Source organism: Brienomyrus brachyistius, chromosome 8 (genome assembly GCF_023856365.1).
Source record: "Brienomyrus brachyistius isolate T26 chromosome 8, BBRACH_0.4, whole genome shotgun sequence".
In the NCBI taxonomy this organism is placed as follows: Eukaryota; Metazoa; Chordata; class Actinopteri; order Osteoglossiformes; family Mormyridae; genus Brienomyrus; species Brienomyrus brachyistius.
In genome coordinates this window covers 14,609,895-14,627,746 of record NC_064540.1, presented here as the reverse complement: position 1 = coordinate 14,627,746, position 17,852 = coordinate 14,609,895, and the positions used below count along the sequence as shown (strand labels likewise).

Genomic DNA, 17,852 nt, shown 5'->3' with positions numbered 1-17,852 from the left:
AATCCCAACAATGACAACCTTAACCCCTACCCAGCCCTAACCTTAACCATAAGTAACCAAACAAAATACAAGACTTTTCTTGACATTTTTAGTTTTTTATTGCAGTGACAGATTTGAAGGTTTGTTCATGCCATAAATTTTAGCAAGCAGGCTGTGTGACTGTGCCCTCGTGCCTGCTGCATGTGTGTGTGCGCACATGTGTATGTGTGTGTGTGTGTGTGTGTGGTCCAGGCATATATTGCATTGTGGGGACGACACGTCCCCAACAATGTGATAAAAAATTATTTTGACGTTGTGGGAACCATTTTTCCACTCCTCACAAGGAGAATATGTGCACATGTGTGTCTGTATCTGTGTGTGTTTGTGTCTGTATGTGTATAGGTATGTGTGTGCATGATCTCCATGTGTTACATGAGTTTATGGACACGCCATTTCCCCCAACAGTCCAAAGACACACCGTTAGGTCGGCTCTTGTCTATAAATGTGTGATTTGCCCTGAGATGAACCGGCACCCAGGCCACAACGCTAAATAAAGAAATAACAGTGCATAGTGTAAAACTATAGGAGGAATACTGCACATGAATTACTGCACATGAGATAAATACACTGCACTTGAGAAAAGCCTGAGTTGAGAGAGCAGGAAATGATGAAGAACAGCCACACTGCGCAGTGTAATGGATTACATGGAATACAGTTGAGGTGCAGAGATAAGCGAGATAGTGCTATCGTCATACAGTCAACGTGTGAGGCTGTTGGACAACGGAAGGATGGATGGATGGTATGAATGGGCCCATCACTAAAGAGTAGCTGACTCTGCATAATATGTTGATATGTTCATTATTTTAACATGAACCTAAAAAACAGTGATGTTTACTAATAGAGGGGATGAAATGATCCCTTCGGTCAGGGACGGTGATCCAGTCAACATGCCGGAGCATTATTTCTACTGTTGCCAGGACTGTTTCAGTGGCCTCCTTGTGTAATGTGTGATGATAACAGGGATTCCGCAGGCTGCCCTTTTCCCTTCAGACTTGAAGCCTTCCTCCTGGTCTGTATAGCCAAGCTACTAAGCAAGCTTCACTAACCATAAGCAGGCATGAAATCTCAATTTATTTTTACAGCAGTGTTTTCCCTCCCTCTGGGGTTTCCATGGTGACTGGTCAGGTGACCCAAGTCAAGCCCATCCCCTCTCCTCCAGTGATTGTTATAGTGGTTTGTAGGCTTGGGATCCCGGGAGGGACACTGTGGCAGTTCACTGGTGCAAGCTGAAAAGTCCAGAGCAAAACCACAGTCAGGCACATGCTCATGGAGATCTAATGGAATTATGTATACGTATCCACGTGATCTCCAGTGCCCGTAAACAGTCCCAAAAGACACCGGAAAATGTGCCCAAAGGTCTGCATAATGGATCCCGCTCCTCAGCTCTCCATGAGAATGTGAATCAGTCACCAAAATCCCCAATTCACTTTTGTCAAAACAGATGACTGTCTTTCAGATGGTTACCCCTTTGTCAGTGTCCCGCATCACACCAGCCTTTAAACTCCAATTGTCCCCTCATAGGGGAACCTGCATATCAGGCTGATGGTGGGGCCTTGTTATAATCACACATGAACGTGTCACAGAAGAGCTTGCTGGGAAACTCACGGTGTGGCTCTCTGCTGTTGGGATCAGCTCACCATGTGACACTGACGGGACATGGCAGCCGTCACCTCGTGTTAAGCTGTCACTCAGAATGTCATGTGATCAGGGAAAAGGAAACAGGCAGCCTTTTCAGAGTGAGTCACAGGTGGGCCGCCGTCTTCCATACCTGCGATTCTCAGCCGTGGTTCGTGGTTACCCAGCGAACAGGGAACATTCCCAGAACTTCAGCCAACGTTACGTGAAGGTCTTCTCAAAGTCTGCAGAGAACGTTTTTACTGTAATGTTCATGGAACATTATTTCCGCATTTTAACAAAGGTTCTGTCATGGTCAGGATGATTAAATTTTTATCGCAATTAATGTTACAAAAATGTTTTATAATGAAAAATTTTATAAAATGGCTGTAAGTGTATTTCCAGCCTTGAGCCCATAAACTTCGATGTGTAACGCGATGGTCTGACACACCCTTCATTTGTATTTATATTAGTCTTTGTTATAGTAGTGGGATAATATTCTGGAAACATAAGGAAAACTGGACACTTTGAACATTTCCATGCATTAATTGTAATGTTGCTAGCAGGGTAGCTGTGAGTGTAGTTTGCAGCTGGACTGTAGCTTGACCAAGCCTGTTGACCGTTTTCTTACCCAGATGTGATATATTCTGACATTCCTGTTAACTTTTTCCAGAGATTTTTTTACTCGAGAAAGAATTTCAGTTTCAAATTGCTACACTTATTTGTGTGGCTTATCTGACAGTTGTTTGTTTCTTAATTAAACTTTTAATTAGTAAATACTTGAATCATACTGAGCATTTAAATGTGAACAGTTTTAAATAAGATATAGGTATGGGTTACAAAACATAAATCTAAATATATGTTGTCATTGTTTAGAATTTTAGAGTTAAGGGTCTTGCTCACAGTTCCACTGGTGACATCATGCAGCCTGTCTCAGGATCTGAATCAGCAACCTTTCGATCACAAGCAAGGGGGTCCTAACCCACAGAGCTGCAGACTAATCTCATACACTGTTGTAAGGAGTCTTACAGAAAAAATCACCTATGTGGTCAAAAGCAGCTTCACACAGTGTGAAGTATCTAATAATCAGAAAATCAATTAAATCTTACATCACAAACCAGCAGAAAGGGGAACGGAAATAGGAGAAATGAGATTCAAGTGAATGACTTCAGAAGGCAAAATAACATTAACATGACTGGATGAGACTCATTTCATGCCATGACATTTGCTGTATGACCCTGATTTTACTAAAACCCCAGCACCAATTAAAACAAATTCCCATCACAGTATGTGTGCTATTTGCTAACAATCCATTGCTCAGAAGTGGACAGTGGATGATGAAAGTGTTTGAGATATTAAGTGTGTCAGACTGACCCAGAAGGCAGCATTGTGCCGTCCCACTGATCGTTAATGTTACCGTGAACAGGCAGGGGGTCGCTGTGTCTCTAAGACCCCACAGGGATTCAGGATTTCTTCCTCGCAAGCTGCTCTCAACAGCACCAATTACGCCGTCACCTTCATTTCCACTTACTATCATTGCTGTCCATAAATGGAGCCACACGTTTTGGGGAGTGTTGAGACGTCCCAGTTGGGCATTATTATTACAACGATAAAAAAAACTACTAAATCTTCCAAGACAGAGCCCATCTGTGCAAGAATTGTGCTTATATTCACATCAGAGGCAGCACTGTCCTTACTACACATTCGGCCAGCAAAAGGGCCTGCAGCGTACAGAAATACACCTCCTTAGCTTGACAGGCACGTTTTCTGTGCTAGAAAAAAAATGTATATGGAAAACATGAAAAAAACCAAAAGCCACCAAAACACTGCAGTGGCTAAACGGGATTAGGCACGTTTGCAGTGTGAGAAGTAACTCTCAGCTTCCAGAGGACCCTTCAAACAGGATGTGGGAAGACTCATTTCGGGCTTCACTCAGACATCCAAGCACAGTAACCGCCCATCATTACGCCATCGGCCCTTCACATAAAAACTCAGGGAATGTCTCACGGTAACCCAGACCAGTATTTGGGTACCTTTTTTTCTGTTGTTTCTAAGCTTTGTTGCTGCACACAAGGATCCATTGTGAAAGTCCAATTTCACAGTGCCTCAGTGTAAGTAAATCAGAATTGATTGACAAAGCAGTTGCCTGAGATCAGAGTTCATAGGATGTCTGATGAATTTTTCCTAATTTCAGAAATTTTCCAGATCGCTCCAGAGGAACGTTAAAAATAACCCTGCAACCGAATCACTGAGCAAAACAGAAATGAGTATAATAGCCTCCACTGCATTCCATGATGCACTGGTCCTCCGTCACAATCTTACGTTTTCTGTAAATACACTTTTTTCACTAAACCGAATCTATATCTTTTCATCGTCTTGCAAAAAAAAAAAAAAACGTAATTTCTGAATTCCAGTGATGTTCAGATGTCGGCTCTTCAGTGATGTTTTATGAATAAGATGTGTACACTGTGCCAAAAGAAATGTGAAAAGATCGCTTCTGAGAGACCAAGTAAGCAGGTGGCATCTTAGCAAATTTTTCCTGACCCGCCCCCATCCCACACTCCCTCCCCACAACCATCTCCATCAGGCATCATCAAAAACAGGAAACATTTACAAGAGGTAATCTGACAAGTTCCACTAGAGATGCACAAAGAGGGTCGCTCTCACTAATGGTCCTGTCTATTGCTTTGACAAGAGCCATGACGATTTATCTGTGCTAAATGAGGCCACCTGGAGAACACAGTGTTCCAGAGGCCAAATGAAGATTGTGAGATGTGCTATAGAACAGTGTCTCCCAACCGGGTCCTCGGGGACCTGCAGACAGCCTACATTTTAGCAAAAATGCATATGTGGCCTGGCAGGGATCTGGGAGGGAACAGAAAGGTGGCCTGACTGTGGGTCCTTGAGGACTGGGTTGGGAAACACTGCTCTAGAAGATCCATTTTCTGTACCCGGTTGGCCTATGAAAGGTTGCGGGAGGTCTGGAACAACCCAGGATGGGGTGTCAACCCATCGCAGGGCGCACTCACACACCATTTACTCACACAGGCAAACCTATGGGCAATTTGGTAACTGCAATTATCCTCAGCATGTTGTTGGACTGTGGGGAGAAACCGGAGTACCCAAAGGAAACCCCGTGATGACACGGGGAGAACATGCAAACTCCATACACATGGAGCCATGGCAGAGACTCCAGAGGTCTGAAGCAAGAGTGCTAACTACTGTACCACTGTGCTACCAACTGCTCTATCATTTCTGGAATTCCAGAATGATAGTTAAAATGTTCTTATTGGTGGGAATGAAGCTCAATCACTTTATTCAGTTATACAAACTAGTGCTGGAACCATCTTTCCATCGATCTATCATCCAACCGTTTATTCTGGTGAGGGTCTTGGGTGGAGGGTCTGGAGTCTATCCCAGGTAGCACCAGGTAAAGAATGTCAGACCGTCACAGGGCACAAGGAAGGACAGAATGTCAGGCCGTCACAGGGCACAAGGTAGGACAGAATGTCAGGCCGTCACAGGGCACAAGGTAGGACAGAATGTCAGGCCGTCACAGGGCACAAGGAAGGACAGAATGTCAGGCCGTCACAGGGCACAAGGTAGGACAGAATTTCAGACCGTCACAGGGCACAAGGAAGAACAGAATGTCAGGCCGTCACAGGGCACAAGGAAGGACAGAATGTCAGGCCGTCACAGGGCACAAGGAAGGACAGAATGTCAGGCCGTCACAGGGCACAAGGAAGGACAGAATGTCAGACCGTCACAGGGCACAAGGAAGGACAGAAAGTCAGACCGTCACAGGGCACAAAGAAGGACAGATTGTCAGGCCGTCACAGGGCACAAGGAGGGACAGAAGGTCAGCCCATCAAAGGACGCACAAACACACATACTCTTAGTCAAACACTGCGGGAAATTCAATTAGCTGTTTTTGTAATGTTAGAGTATTCCTGAGTACTTGAAGGAAAACAACACGGACAGAATATGCAAAGTCCAAACACATAAGGTGAAGCCTACATCCCTCTGTCCAATATGATACAAATCGCAGAGATGAGTGGAGCAGATTAAGCAGCATGCATATGTAGTGTTACGCACAATCTGCCTCTGTAACACACTTGATTCCCAGTTGGCACACGTCCATTCCCTTCAGGGATGATGATGAATAACTGGCAGTCATGCTCCATCAAATCACAGAGAATCAGGCCTGATTTGGGTGAAGAGGCTTCAGGTACATCCACTGAAGCATAGAGATAGTCAGCTCAAGGCCAGCTTCCGTATAAGGAATATTTCAGCTACAGACTGGTCTGCGCATTGGCCCCATGACCTCTGCTTCCTCCTCTGTGATCTGCTCCTTGTGATCTGAACATTCACCCTGTAACCTCCACTTCCTCCTCGGTGATCTGTGCGTTCGCTCTGTCACCTCCACTTCCCCCTCGGTGATCTGTGAGTTCGCTCTGTGACCTCCACTTCCCCCTCGGTGATCTGTGCGTTCGCTCTGTAACCTCCACTTCCCTCTCGGTGATCTGTGCGTTCGCTCTGTCACCTCCACTTCCCTCTCGGTGATCTGTGCGTTCGCTCTGTCACCTCCACTTCCCCCTCGGTGATCTGTGCGTTCGCTCTGTCACCTCCACTTCCCCCTCGGTGATCTGTGCGTTCGCTCTGTAACCTCCACTTCCTCCTCGGTGATCTGTGCGTTCGCCCTGTGACCTCCACTTCCCCCTCGGTGATCTGTGCCTTCGCTCTCTGACCTCCACTTCCCCCTCGGTGATCTGTGCGTTCGCTCTCTGACCTCCACTTCCCCCTCGGTGATCTGTGCGTTCGCTCTCTGACCTCCACTTCCCCCTCGGTGATCTGTGCGTTCGCTCTGTGACCTCCACTTCCCCCTCGGTGATCTGTGCGTTTGCTCTGTAACCTCCACTTCCCCCTCAGTGATCTGTGCCTTCGCTCTCTGACCTCCACTTCCCCCTCGGTGATCTGTGCCTTCGCTCTCTGACCTCCACTTCCCCCTCGGTGATCTGTGCCTTCGCTCTCTGACCTCCACTTCCCCCTCGGTGATCTGTGCCTTCGCTCTGTGACCTCCACTTCCCCCTCGGTGATCTGTGCGTTTGCTCTGTGACCTCCACTTCCTCCTCAGTGATCTGTGCGTTCGCTCTGTGACCTCCACTTCCTCCTCGGTGATCTGTGCGTTCACTCTGTGACCTCCACTTCCCCCTCGGTGATCTGTGCGTTCACTCTGTGACCTCCACTTCCCCCTCGGTGATCTGTGCCTTCGCTCTCTGACCTCCACTTCCCCCTCAGTGATCTGTGCCTTCGCTCTCTGACCTCCACTTCCCCCTCGGTGATCTGTGCGTTCGCTCTGTGACCTCCACTTCCCCCTCGGTGATCTGTGCCTTCGCTCTCTGACCTCCACTTCCCCCTCGGTGATCTGTGCGTTCGCTCTGTGACCTCCACTTCCCCCTCGGTGATCTGTGCCTTCGCTCTCTGACCTCCACTTCCCCCTCGGTGATCTGTGCCTTCGCTCTCTGACCTCCACTTCCCCCTCGGTGATCTGTGCGTTTGCTCTGTGACCTCCACTTCCCCCTCGGTGATCTGTGCCTTCGCTCTGTGACCTCCACTTCCTCCTCGGTGATCTGTGCGTTCGCTCTGTGACCTCCACTTCCCCCTCGGTGATCTGTGCCTTCGCTCTCTGACCTCCACTTCCCCCTCGGTGATCTGTGCGTTCGCTCTGTGACCTCCACTTCCCCCTCGGTGATCTGTGCGTTCGCTCTGTGACCTCCACTTCCCCCTTGGTGATCTGTGCGTTCGCTCTGTAACCTCCACTTCCTCCTCAGTGATCTGCATGTTCGTTCTGTGACCTCCACTTTCCCCTCGGTGATCTCTGCGTTCGCTCTGTGACCTCCACTTCCCCCTCGGTGATCCGCACATTGGCCCCATGACCTCCACTTACTCCACGATGTAACAAAAAACCTGACCAGGCCCCCTTCCTCCATTGCTCCCTGCTCCACTTCTGATGCTCATGTGCCCATTGCAGGCACTTTTGGTGGTGGACAGGGGTCAATATGAGCTACACAGCCCCATACGCTGCAAGCTTTGATGCACTGTGCGTTCTGACACTTTTCTATCATAGCCAGCATATTTTTCAGCAGCTTGTGCTGCCCTGTGGGATCAAAACAGAAAGATTCTCCTTCTTTAGCCTTGGAGAGGCTCTGAGCCAGTGGTTTAGCTTGGCACAGAAGAGGCACTTAAATTTCATTGTTGTATGACAATGAAGATAAATAATCTATCTATCTATCTATCTATCTATCTATCTATCTATCTATCTATCTATCTATCTATCTATAGTCGCTCACATCCTTACACTTGCCCATTTTTATTGCTTCAAACACATCAACTGACTATTAAAAGGTCATTAGAACTGACTGTTCACTTCCCTAATATATAACAGTCCCCTTGACAGGTGCCACTGTAATGAAATGACCGACGTTATTCACTTCAACTGTCGGTGGTTTTAATACTATGGCTGATGGGTGTACATGAGTGAGTAGAAAGTCCCAAGGTAACGTCGTTTGAAGTTCAGAAGGACGACTATGCAGAACTGCTAAACTCCATGCAGTCCTAGTGAACCGTTAGACCGTTTTGATGTTAGACGCATAAGCCATCTTCTGCCCCTTTCATAGATTTACAGGGACTCCTTGCTGCATGTATTTCATTATGTGTGACTGGATCCTGCAGCAGAAACTCTATTCACCACCTTTAATATCTGCTCGTCCAGTCGTGACGTGAGGCAGAAGTCATCAGCCCATAACTGGGCATTTACTTACTATACATTCTATGACTGTGAGCAATTTAAAGTCACCAAGGCCTTTGTAAAGTCCAAAAAAACTCACATGGACATGGAGAGAATATGTAGATGCTGCAAATCCCGGCGATGTGAAGCATCAGCACCACCGGGACTCAGCAAAACACGACCGATTGACGAAATACAGCAGTAAATCACTAGTTGCAGTTTGACATCATTAAATATGGTAATATACCTATACCTCAATCAGTCTGGAAAATTAAGTGACAAAAATTACTGAAATCTTCGTGAGCAAACTAATACCTTTGTTGACAAACAAAACGGGGGAAGTATTATTTCATCACTGTTACTATGATCATCTGGCCACACGGATCAGCTCACTCAGCGGACTCAGACACATGATCATAGCCTACACACAACTATTCCACAAAAATTTTACAAGGAAATAATCCTGTTTTATATCCTCAAGCGGTAAACTACGGTTTATAGCCGAAGCTGGATCCCAGTGCTGCCACCAAATTGCACATCCTGCCGTCAGTCTCTTAATGCAATAACACAGTCCGGAAAACGTTCTCCAATCGTGGTTTTAAGCTTTGCGCTGTTCGTCAACATTTCTATGCATGTACGTATTTTTTGCGTTATTTTTAAAATCGAACGCAGTGACTATTCATTTATGTAGTCACTTAACACCAAGTACCACTCACTCCATTTTGGAAGTGCTACTTGAAAAATTTATCAAGCGGAGCACCGTCGAGAATATTTCGTAGTTCTACACTTCTATACACTTCTATATTCGCCTTAAAGATCAATATGTCTTAATATCCAAGAACGAAAATGAAATTAACATCAAATTTCCAGGCGGGGACTTGGGGGCTGACAGCTGTAACAGTGCTGAGTACAAAACATGTCAACAGTAATCATCTTGCTTATATTTTTAGGTTCAAATTTCCATCAGTGAAATTAGATTCGTTTTCAGTTACAATTCCAGAAGTATTAACGGCAATTAAAACATGCAAATCAAATAATTGCTATTCGAAGACGTATTATCACAACCGCGTTATCCACTGAAATTTAACAATGCATATTTTTGTTCTGAAGACTAGTTACTAGTTAAGTTACACCCCGTGATGAATGGCTGCAGGGAAGAGTTATCAATTTATCACATAAACTTTAACCATTTGGTTCGGGTACTGGGACAGTTAAAAAGATACAACCAAAATGGGTTTTTACAAGGAGTTAATTCTCCCTTATAAAGCATATTATTACCACAAATAAATAAACAAATAGAGAAATAGATCGAAATATCCGACCGATGCTTTAAATTATTTCCACGTTGAGAAGTTCTCCGGCGGAGCGGCAAAAGAAAAAGGGAAACGTGTTTATAATAAAGCAGCTAACTTACCCATTCCAACAGGCGTATAAATCCAAGCGGTGATTTTAATACCCGGAATGTTCCAACAGACATCATCTGGAAATTAAATAAATAACAAATCGAATAATGAATAAACAACAAAATTAACCGAGTTTCTATATTCGTAGCTTGTAAACTGGCAATAATACCTGCGGAAATAAACCATACCTGGTCAGCAGTATCCATTTTCAAAGCTGGTTTTTAACGCTCTGTGTTTTATGGTATATTACGTGCTATTGAGCGATAGGTAAACTGTTTAACGAGGTTAACCCAAAGCAAGCGATCGCGAAGGCGAACTGGCGGCTGTAATCGCTGCCCGCACTGAGGGGGGCGCACGCCTGGGGCTCGGCGCCGCGGAGACGCGCTGGGATGGGCGGCGTGCACATGAGCGGCGCTCCCCGCATTTCGCAGCCGCAGAACATCACTGCCCTTCTATTATTCGTTGCCGTGGTGTGCAGTGAAATATGTGCAAAATATGTGTGTCAAAGGCAAAGATACAGGAGAACATCGACACCCCAGACGGGGAATCAATCTCAAAGTAAAATTTGCCAAGTGTTTGGCTGAATTTGTGTATAAGGAAAGCAGTAAGGATGTGACTGCAAAGCCCTATTGCGTAGATGGGTAAAACGATTACTGGCCTGTTAAGTATCTGTACCCATTTCCGGGACATAAAATAGCTAAAAACGTTTTTTTTTCATAATATAAGTGAACATTTTGCAGTACGTTGTTGGTCTGTATTTGTTTAGTCTATAACATCTACCAGGTTGCCAGCTTTTGTCAGATTTTAAATTTTTGTGTTTTGCGAGATTTTCAATTCGATATACGTCTACACACGCATATACATGTATGTAATAGCTTTATTACCTTGTAAATAGCCTACTGGGTCGGCAAACTACCCCAACGCTTTCAATGTAGCTAATTTTAGATTTATAATAGAATAATATAGATTTGCCGCAAATTTCTTGCATGACCGCCAGAATCTGAAAGCGTGATTGTCAGGTCAGATGTGTGAAACTTGGCAACCCTGCATCTATGCTGTTTCGATAAGCACCTGAAAAGTGCCTTGGTATCCGTCAGTGGAGTTTAGCAAAATCTCTGGATTTTTTTTTGATTACTTCGATTAGACATTATATCTGGACAAGGGTGATAAGTACAATTAATGCTTCAGTTTTGAGACATTGCTCTACCGAAATGTACAAGATATGTAGTTTCCCAGGAAGTCAGTTTAAAAGGTTTTAGAACAGTCTTCTGAATCAAAGTAAATTGATTGAAGGGCCCATAAAGTGAATCTTGTCTGGGCCCCATTTATAGCAGGGAAGATGAGGCAGGCTGCCAACACTGGCAGCCCAGAATACACACACATGTTGCAATGACATTCATTCCATATCAGACAAAAAGGCTGAAGCAACGTTGATCTTCAATCTCTCACTTTGTATCAACATTGAATCAAGGTTTCACTACCATCAATTTTTCAATATTGAAAATCTGACCAAAAATCAATTCAGTTGCAATGCTGATAATTTAACACTGACCATAATTCAACGCGTTTAACTATAATTCAACATTAAAACAATGACACAGTGCTATCTGGGAGCTCATCAGCAAAAAGCTGCATGGCTTCACTGTTAATTCACCAGGCCTTTTAATCATGCATCCACTCCCTTAATTGTCATGCCGTGCGCCTGTGGCGCAGCCTTAGCTAGGCTAATGCTAGGGTAATGCTAGGCCAATGCTAGGGTAATGCTAGGCCAATGCTAGGGTAATGCTAGGCCAATGCTAGGGTAATGCTAGGCCAATGCTAGGGTAATGCTAGGCCAATGCTAGGGTAATGCTAGGCCAATGCTAGGGTAATGCTAGGCCAATGCTAAGGAGCCTGTTACAGAGCATCGCAGTGAGACGGCAGCATTGCTCTCTCCATCTCCAGGGCTGGGAAATCACATCCTCATGATGTTCCTCTTCCAGGTCTTGTCCAGCTCACAGTGATGATTCCTCTGCTTCCTACAATCTCTGCACAGTATGAAATGGACCGGCCTTGCCTCTGGATGCAGCAGGTCTCTGTTGTGAGTGCCCCCCCCCGTGATGGTAGGTCTGTAAACAGTACAGCAGACGCCTGCCACCCTCTCAGCCCTGGCAGCTGGCAGTCGGGTCAGGGTGGGTTCATCTGGTGGTGGGTGGGACCAGCTGGGGCAACTAATGGTGACATTAATTACGCATTAACCATTAAACAGCCTCATGAACAATGCCATAAGGTCATTAGATGCAGGCCAGCATCACAAGGTCATCAATATTTTGGGCAACAGCATGATTTCTTAGTAGTTTGCTTAGTACATGCAGAAAAAGCAGGTTAAAGGCAGGTTAACTACAGGTCACACATCAGTGCCCCAAACCATATGCTTCTTTTTACCAGAACAAATCCAGCTTTCCTGTGTAGCCCTGGTTATATTACTGGACCAATTTAGGTGCAGTTCTTAATTTGGGTGGCTCAGTGGCTCTGTGGCTCTGTGACTTAGTAGCTCTTTTTCTCAGTGGCTCTATGACTCAGTGGATCTGTGTCTCAGTGGCTCTGTGATTATGACAAGTTATGTGCGTGCAAATTTAGTGGTCCTTCACTGTATTTTTGTACTTCAAACCACATTAAGCTTGTTACGCTAACCCTATGGATTCATAAGGTACTTTATCGGCTGGGACTAACCTGGAGTTCGGTCTGCATTTGGACCGTGGTCTGCAATAGAACCCTTGCTATAACACAATGTGGTCCCACATGCACAAACAGCTCCTCCACTTACCCTGGCTAAGAGCTCCCAGTTCCAGATCAGGTGGCTGCCATCCTTAAACATCGGCACCTCCCATTTCTGTCTTTGAGGCAAGAATCTGCAAGCGGCTGGTGCCTGCTGCCCCTCCCTGGTCCTGCAGCTACACCAGCTCCTCCTCAGCTTCCCAGACCCGCAAACCTAGTACCAGATTAGGCTGGCGCCCTGTGCTGGCTGCCCACCCCACGCTGACCACAATAAGCGGTTAAACAGGTGGATATTCCCAAATACGGTCCGTTCTACAAAACATGGGACATCAAAGACGCTTCATCATAGAAATTCTGTGAATCAGTCGCCTATAATAATTCCTTTGTTAGCCTCCATTCGCCTCGAAGGAGCCGTCATTCCGTATTGTGTGCTGGGTGATTGATTTATGCGTCAGATTTTCTGCCTCAAACCAGCCTAATTAAAAGCACATTAAAATGAAGCTGGATAATCCAAGCGAATGAGAGATGAAAGCAGCTCAGATGCTGAAGTGGTGTCTGGATGCGGGGGGGATGCGGGGGGGGGGGGGGGGGGACGAGGGGTCCAGCCCGGCTGAGGAGGTGCCTGCGGGGGCATTTCCTCTGCTCATTTATGCTGGTGCTTGAGCACGGACACTCGTCGGTTCTTACTCACCATTGTGCTCCTGGGGCACCATGAGAACCCGAGGAACAACAGGCGCATTTCTCAAGTACAAACAGCCATTTGTTACTTCCAGTAAAAAGCACTTGTTCTAGAAAAGCCGTCTGACCCAGCAGGGTCACACCTGCCCTCTTCGGGAGTGACGCTATTCTCGTGCGGCTGGAAATAGACGGAGCACCAGCTGCAGCCACCGCTGCACCAAGTCGGCACCCCCCCTCAGGCAGCAGAACAAACAAGCCAACTAACAAAAATCAGTGGTTCTGAAATCACACCCACAGAACCTCTCATCCGCACAGAACCTCACATAGAAGAAAATGGAGCAGCACCCCTATTTGATAGCTTGTGTTTAGTACAATCTTGCACATAATATACATCCAACGTGTTCCAGCTCCAGCTCATTATTAGCTCAGACTTAAAAAGATAAATATTGTTTCTTTAGTTTTCTAGGCATTTGGATTAAGGCAGGGACTGACTGCGGACCTATTTGGGACCAGTCCACATTCCAACAGATCTGTCCAAAGGTAATTTACCGATGTAAGACTTTTTAAAAAGTATTGTGTTTGTATGTTAGGCATCATTGCTTAGGCAATGAAGCATTGAATTTTTATTAATTTTGTTTGTGGAAGTATTCTCTTTTGATTGGTGGTTGAAAAAAATAAATAGATTATTAAGGAAGAACTGGGTCATGTCCAGCAATGTGATTCATCCACATTACCCACAATATTATGAGATATTACACTCCCTCCATATATACAGAGCCTTAATTCAGCCATACTGAATTAATACCCAATTTTAATTGCAACTTCCGAAAACTGTATGTGGGTAACCTGTATGCCAACCAAGGGCCTATCCTGGGACAGCCCTGAACTAAGGCTGGCCCTCTCCACCTGTGGGGGGCACCATGTGGCTCAGCAAACCCACACACTGGCGGGGAGGCTGCCCTTAATGTGCAAATGTGCCTTTTGACATGTATTTCAATAGAGATACTCCTAGAAAATGGTAAATAGGTGAAGAATGTTTTATGGCTCGTTGGGTAGAACTGCAGGGTGAGGGGATCAAATTCCAGATCCGTGGGTTTGCATGTCCCCCCCCCCTATTTGTGCAGAATGCCCCCTGCAAACCAAAAACATGCCGCTAGAATAACTGCCCCCAGCATGTATGTCCATGCCATCTAGGGTGTTACCCTGCTTTCACAGTGGGCCTGTGCTATAGAAGATATATGAGCAACTGCTGCAGCAAGGATTATGCAACACAGCAACATTAGAATCTCAGTGTTGAAAATGTTTGTGCTGTGTTGCCCGGAGCATGCACAGGAGGGCGCAGAGGAGTGTGCAAAGGAAAGTGCAGAGGGGTGTGCACAAAAGCATGCACAGGAGCATGAACGGGTGTGAGCACAGGAATGTGCACAGGAGTGTGTACAGGAGCGTGCACAAGGACATACAGGAGTGCATTCATGCACAGGAGCGCACAAAGGAGCATGCCCAGGAACATACAGGAATGCATACAGGAGCATGCACAGGAACATACAGGAATGCATACAGGAGCATGCACAGGAACATACAGGAATGCATACAGGAGCATGCACAGGAGAGCGCACAAGAGTGTGCACAGGACAATGCACTGGAGCATTCACAAGAACACGTACAGGAGTTTGCACAGAAGTACGCACAGGAGGTGTGTACAGGAACGCATACAGTAGTGCGTACAGGAGTGCGCACTGTAGTGCATAATGGAGCGTGTACAGGAGTATGTACAGGAGTATGTACAGGAATACATACAGGAGCATGTACAGGAGTATGTACAGGAGTACGTACAGGAGTATGTACAGGAGTACGTACAGGAGTATGTACAGGAGTATGTACAGGAGTACGTACAGGCTACTCGACAGGCTTCTTCTGCGCCTACTGGCCATTCTGAGCACTCAGCTTACAAACTAGCAGGTCCTCAGAATTAGAGGCTGTGGTGAGTTTTGTCCCTGCTCCTTGATGCTTTCGCCTAAGACTCTATTATCCACTCTGAGGTAACCTTTGTTCCAAGATATCTGCATCTGATTCTGGTTCAGTTTGGTGATGTCAGTGAAAATATTATTTCCTTTATGATTCAAAGCATCTGAACCTGTCCTAAGAATAACAATCATAACTGCTCATAATAAATAAAGTCAAAGGGAAAAATCACATGGGAAGAATGTTGCAGCTACATGTTATGAACTTGGCAAGTTCTGCTTGACAGTACTGCAGTAATTAATGCTTTAAATTTACTGGACAATAAAAGCTTGAGTAAGTGACCTATTAAGGTCTGGGTGGTACCAATATTCTTGGGGTAATCATATTATATAGTAAACAGAACTACTATTGCTAGATACAGAATTTCCAGACAGAATTAACCAATCATTCTGAATAAATTACTACATGATTCTAGTTGCCCACATTTCAAATGGGGCTTCATTCAGAGGGGAAACAGATTTTCACTCCTGACCAAGTGAACTGTCATGATGACCAAGGCTGAGGATATGCCTGCTTGCAGAGAACGGCTTGGTGAAATTAGTGTGAGGACAGGAACGGAAAGCCCCAAAATCATAGAGACATGACAGCTAAATTTAGCTCCCACTAGCAACAGCTCAAAATTCTTTAAAACACAATGGTATATTATATCTTTCGCAGTGAATGGATTCATTTTTTATTGTTATTTTTGTGTCGTATTATCCCTACGTGGTTAAAACAAATAAAATTATTTTAAAAGGGTCGTTGATATTTTTGTAACGATATTGTCAGACCGACGGGCGAACTGGAAGCAGAGAATCAGGGTCGGGGAGACGGAGATCCAGGAACAAGGGAATTATTTGGCGAACGGGGCGGGGCGAGGCGAGGCGAGGCGAGGCGAGGCGAGGCGAGGCGAGGCGAGGCGAGGCGAGGCGAGGCGAGGCGAGGCGAGGCGAGGCGAGGCGAGGCGAGGCGGAGACTTCAATGACGGAACTGGGGATACATACGCTGACGTGGACATAAATACCCAGGACTTAATGGAAGCAACAAGAATCAGCTGGTAACAATCGGGATTTCACAGGAGGTTAACGAGGGGGGCGTGGCACACGGGAGGATCGGGCGTGACAGGTATATTAACTTGTTGTTATACTGCATTGTCCTGTTTTTTTTCTTTTTAATTTTATTAAATACGTGGCTTTTACTAAAAACCAAAATCAAATGTAAAATAAAATCATTCCACCACATAAATGATTCACATTTGGTTCCAATTTAATTAGTTAACTTTAATATCAAAACTAAGTCTATGTGTCAAAGTCAGGGGAAATTCACTGCACTGATAATATATCGTAAATATCCTCAGTCACATAAAAAATGTCAGTGTCAAGCCCCTGGTATAGAGTTTAATGTTCATTATTCTTATTTTAGTAAGTACGTGTTGATGACTTAAGTCTCTGCATAAAATAACTTTTTTTGAAGAAACTTGACTTTGGTTACCGTAACATTAACTCCTGTTAAAATTATTATGCCGAGTTTTGACAATCACAGCCACTAGGTGGCACTTGTTTGCTATGAAAAGTTAAAAGCCTGGGAGTTGGTCGCACCGTCACTGCGAAAGCTCCCATTCACCTGCAAGCTAAGGAGCTAAATACCCCCATTGTTTTTTATTTTTTGCTTTTGCTTAGAGCCTAGAGAATTACGCTAGAAAATGTCACTATACTATGAAATACATGAAAGGCACTTTAGGACAGAGATTGTCTTGCACATGTCATGTTTCTTTGAAAAGTGTGTTTATTTTAGGCAGTCTTCAATAATGATATTCTGTCGTTCCCGGTAGAATGATGATCATTAAATTCCATGCCAGGGACGTTACACTGACGGTTGGTTGCAGTCATACAGCCTAAGACTGACATATTTCGATGTATATAACTCATCTAATTACCTACTGCAGTCATCAGAACACCTTGACGTCTGTGCATATGCCAGTAATTGAGTATGACTGAAATGTTACATTTACGTTGCTTTGTAGTTTGGTCTGTCTCCCGTCAACAAATAGCAACCGGCTGTTTCTTATCACCCTAAAGCAAACACATCCAGTTAGAAAAAAGCAAACATTCAACCTGCAGGAAATTATGCAAGGAATGTGTACAATGACCAGAAACAGTTAATCCGGTTAATGCAACGATCTGTGCGATCGTCTCTCCCTACACAAATGCAATTCCGCAATGTCATGCTTGGACTGAGCGGGGAAGAGGCGCCAGCCTTACCCAAGTGCCCTCATGCCTGCTGCAGCATGCTGACCCCCACACCTTGAGTGCAACCCACTAATATGCTGCAAATAAAAGCATTGGATGAGTTCACAAGGCAATTACCGTATGGCTAGCTGTTGGCCCAGAACGCACCCGTTTAGCACGGTGGATGTGCAAGCTGGCCTGGCGTGTGACACTGTGTATGTATCACAAGACAGCATTCTCTGCTCGCACACTAATTCTTTATTAGGCACTATGGAGTCCTGTGCCCGCCGAGATGAAGGAGGTGTCTCCTTTGGCTGATGGGATGAAGGAGCCTCAATTGCATTT

General features: G+C 45.3%; 1 protein-coding gene across 3 annotated transcripts in view; it reads right to left on the bottom strand.

The window, feature by feature from the left end:
- The window catches only part of synpra (synaptoporin a), a 36,149-nt gene extending 25,947 nt beyond the window's left edge, over window positions 1–10,202 (bottom strand). For all 3 annotated transcript variants that reach the window (XM_049023711.1, XM_049023717.1, XM_049023718.1), the window contains exons 1-2: window positions 10,032–10,202; window positions 9,855–9,920 (exon numbers count right to left, since the gene is read on the bottom strand). In XM_049023711.1, coding sequence (XP_048879668.1) covers window positions 9,855–9,920; window positions 10,032–10,049 — 84 coding nt within the window. In that variant the 5' untranslated portion in view covers window positions 10,050–10,202. The remainder of the gene's footprint in view (window positions 1–9,854; window positions 9,921–10,031) is intronic.
- Between the last annotated feature and the right edge of the window lie 7,650 nt (window positions 10,203–17,852).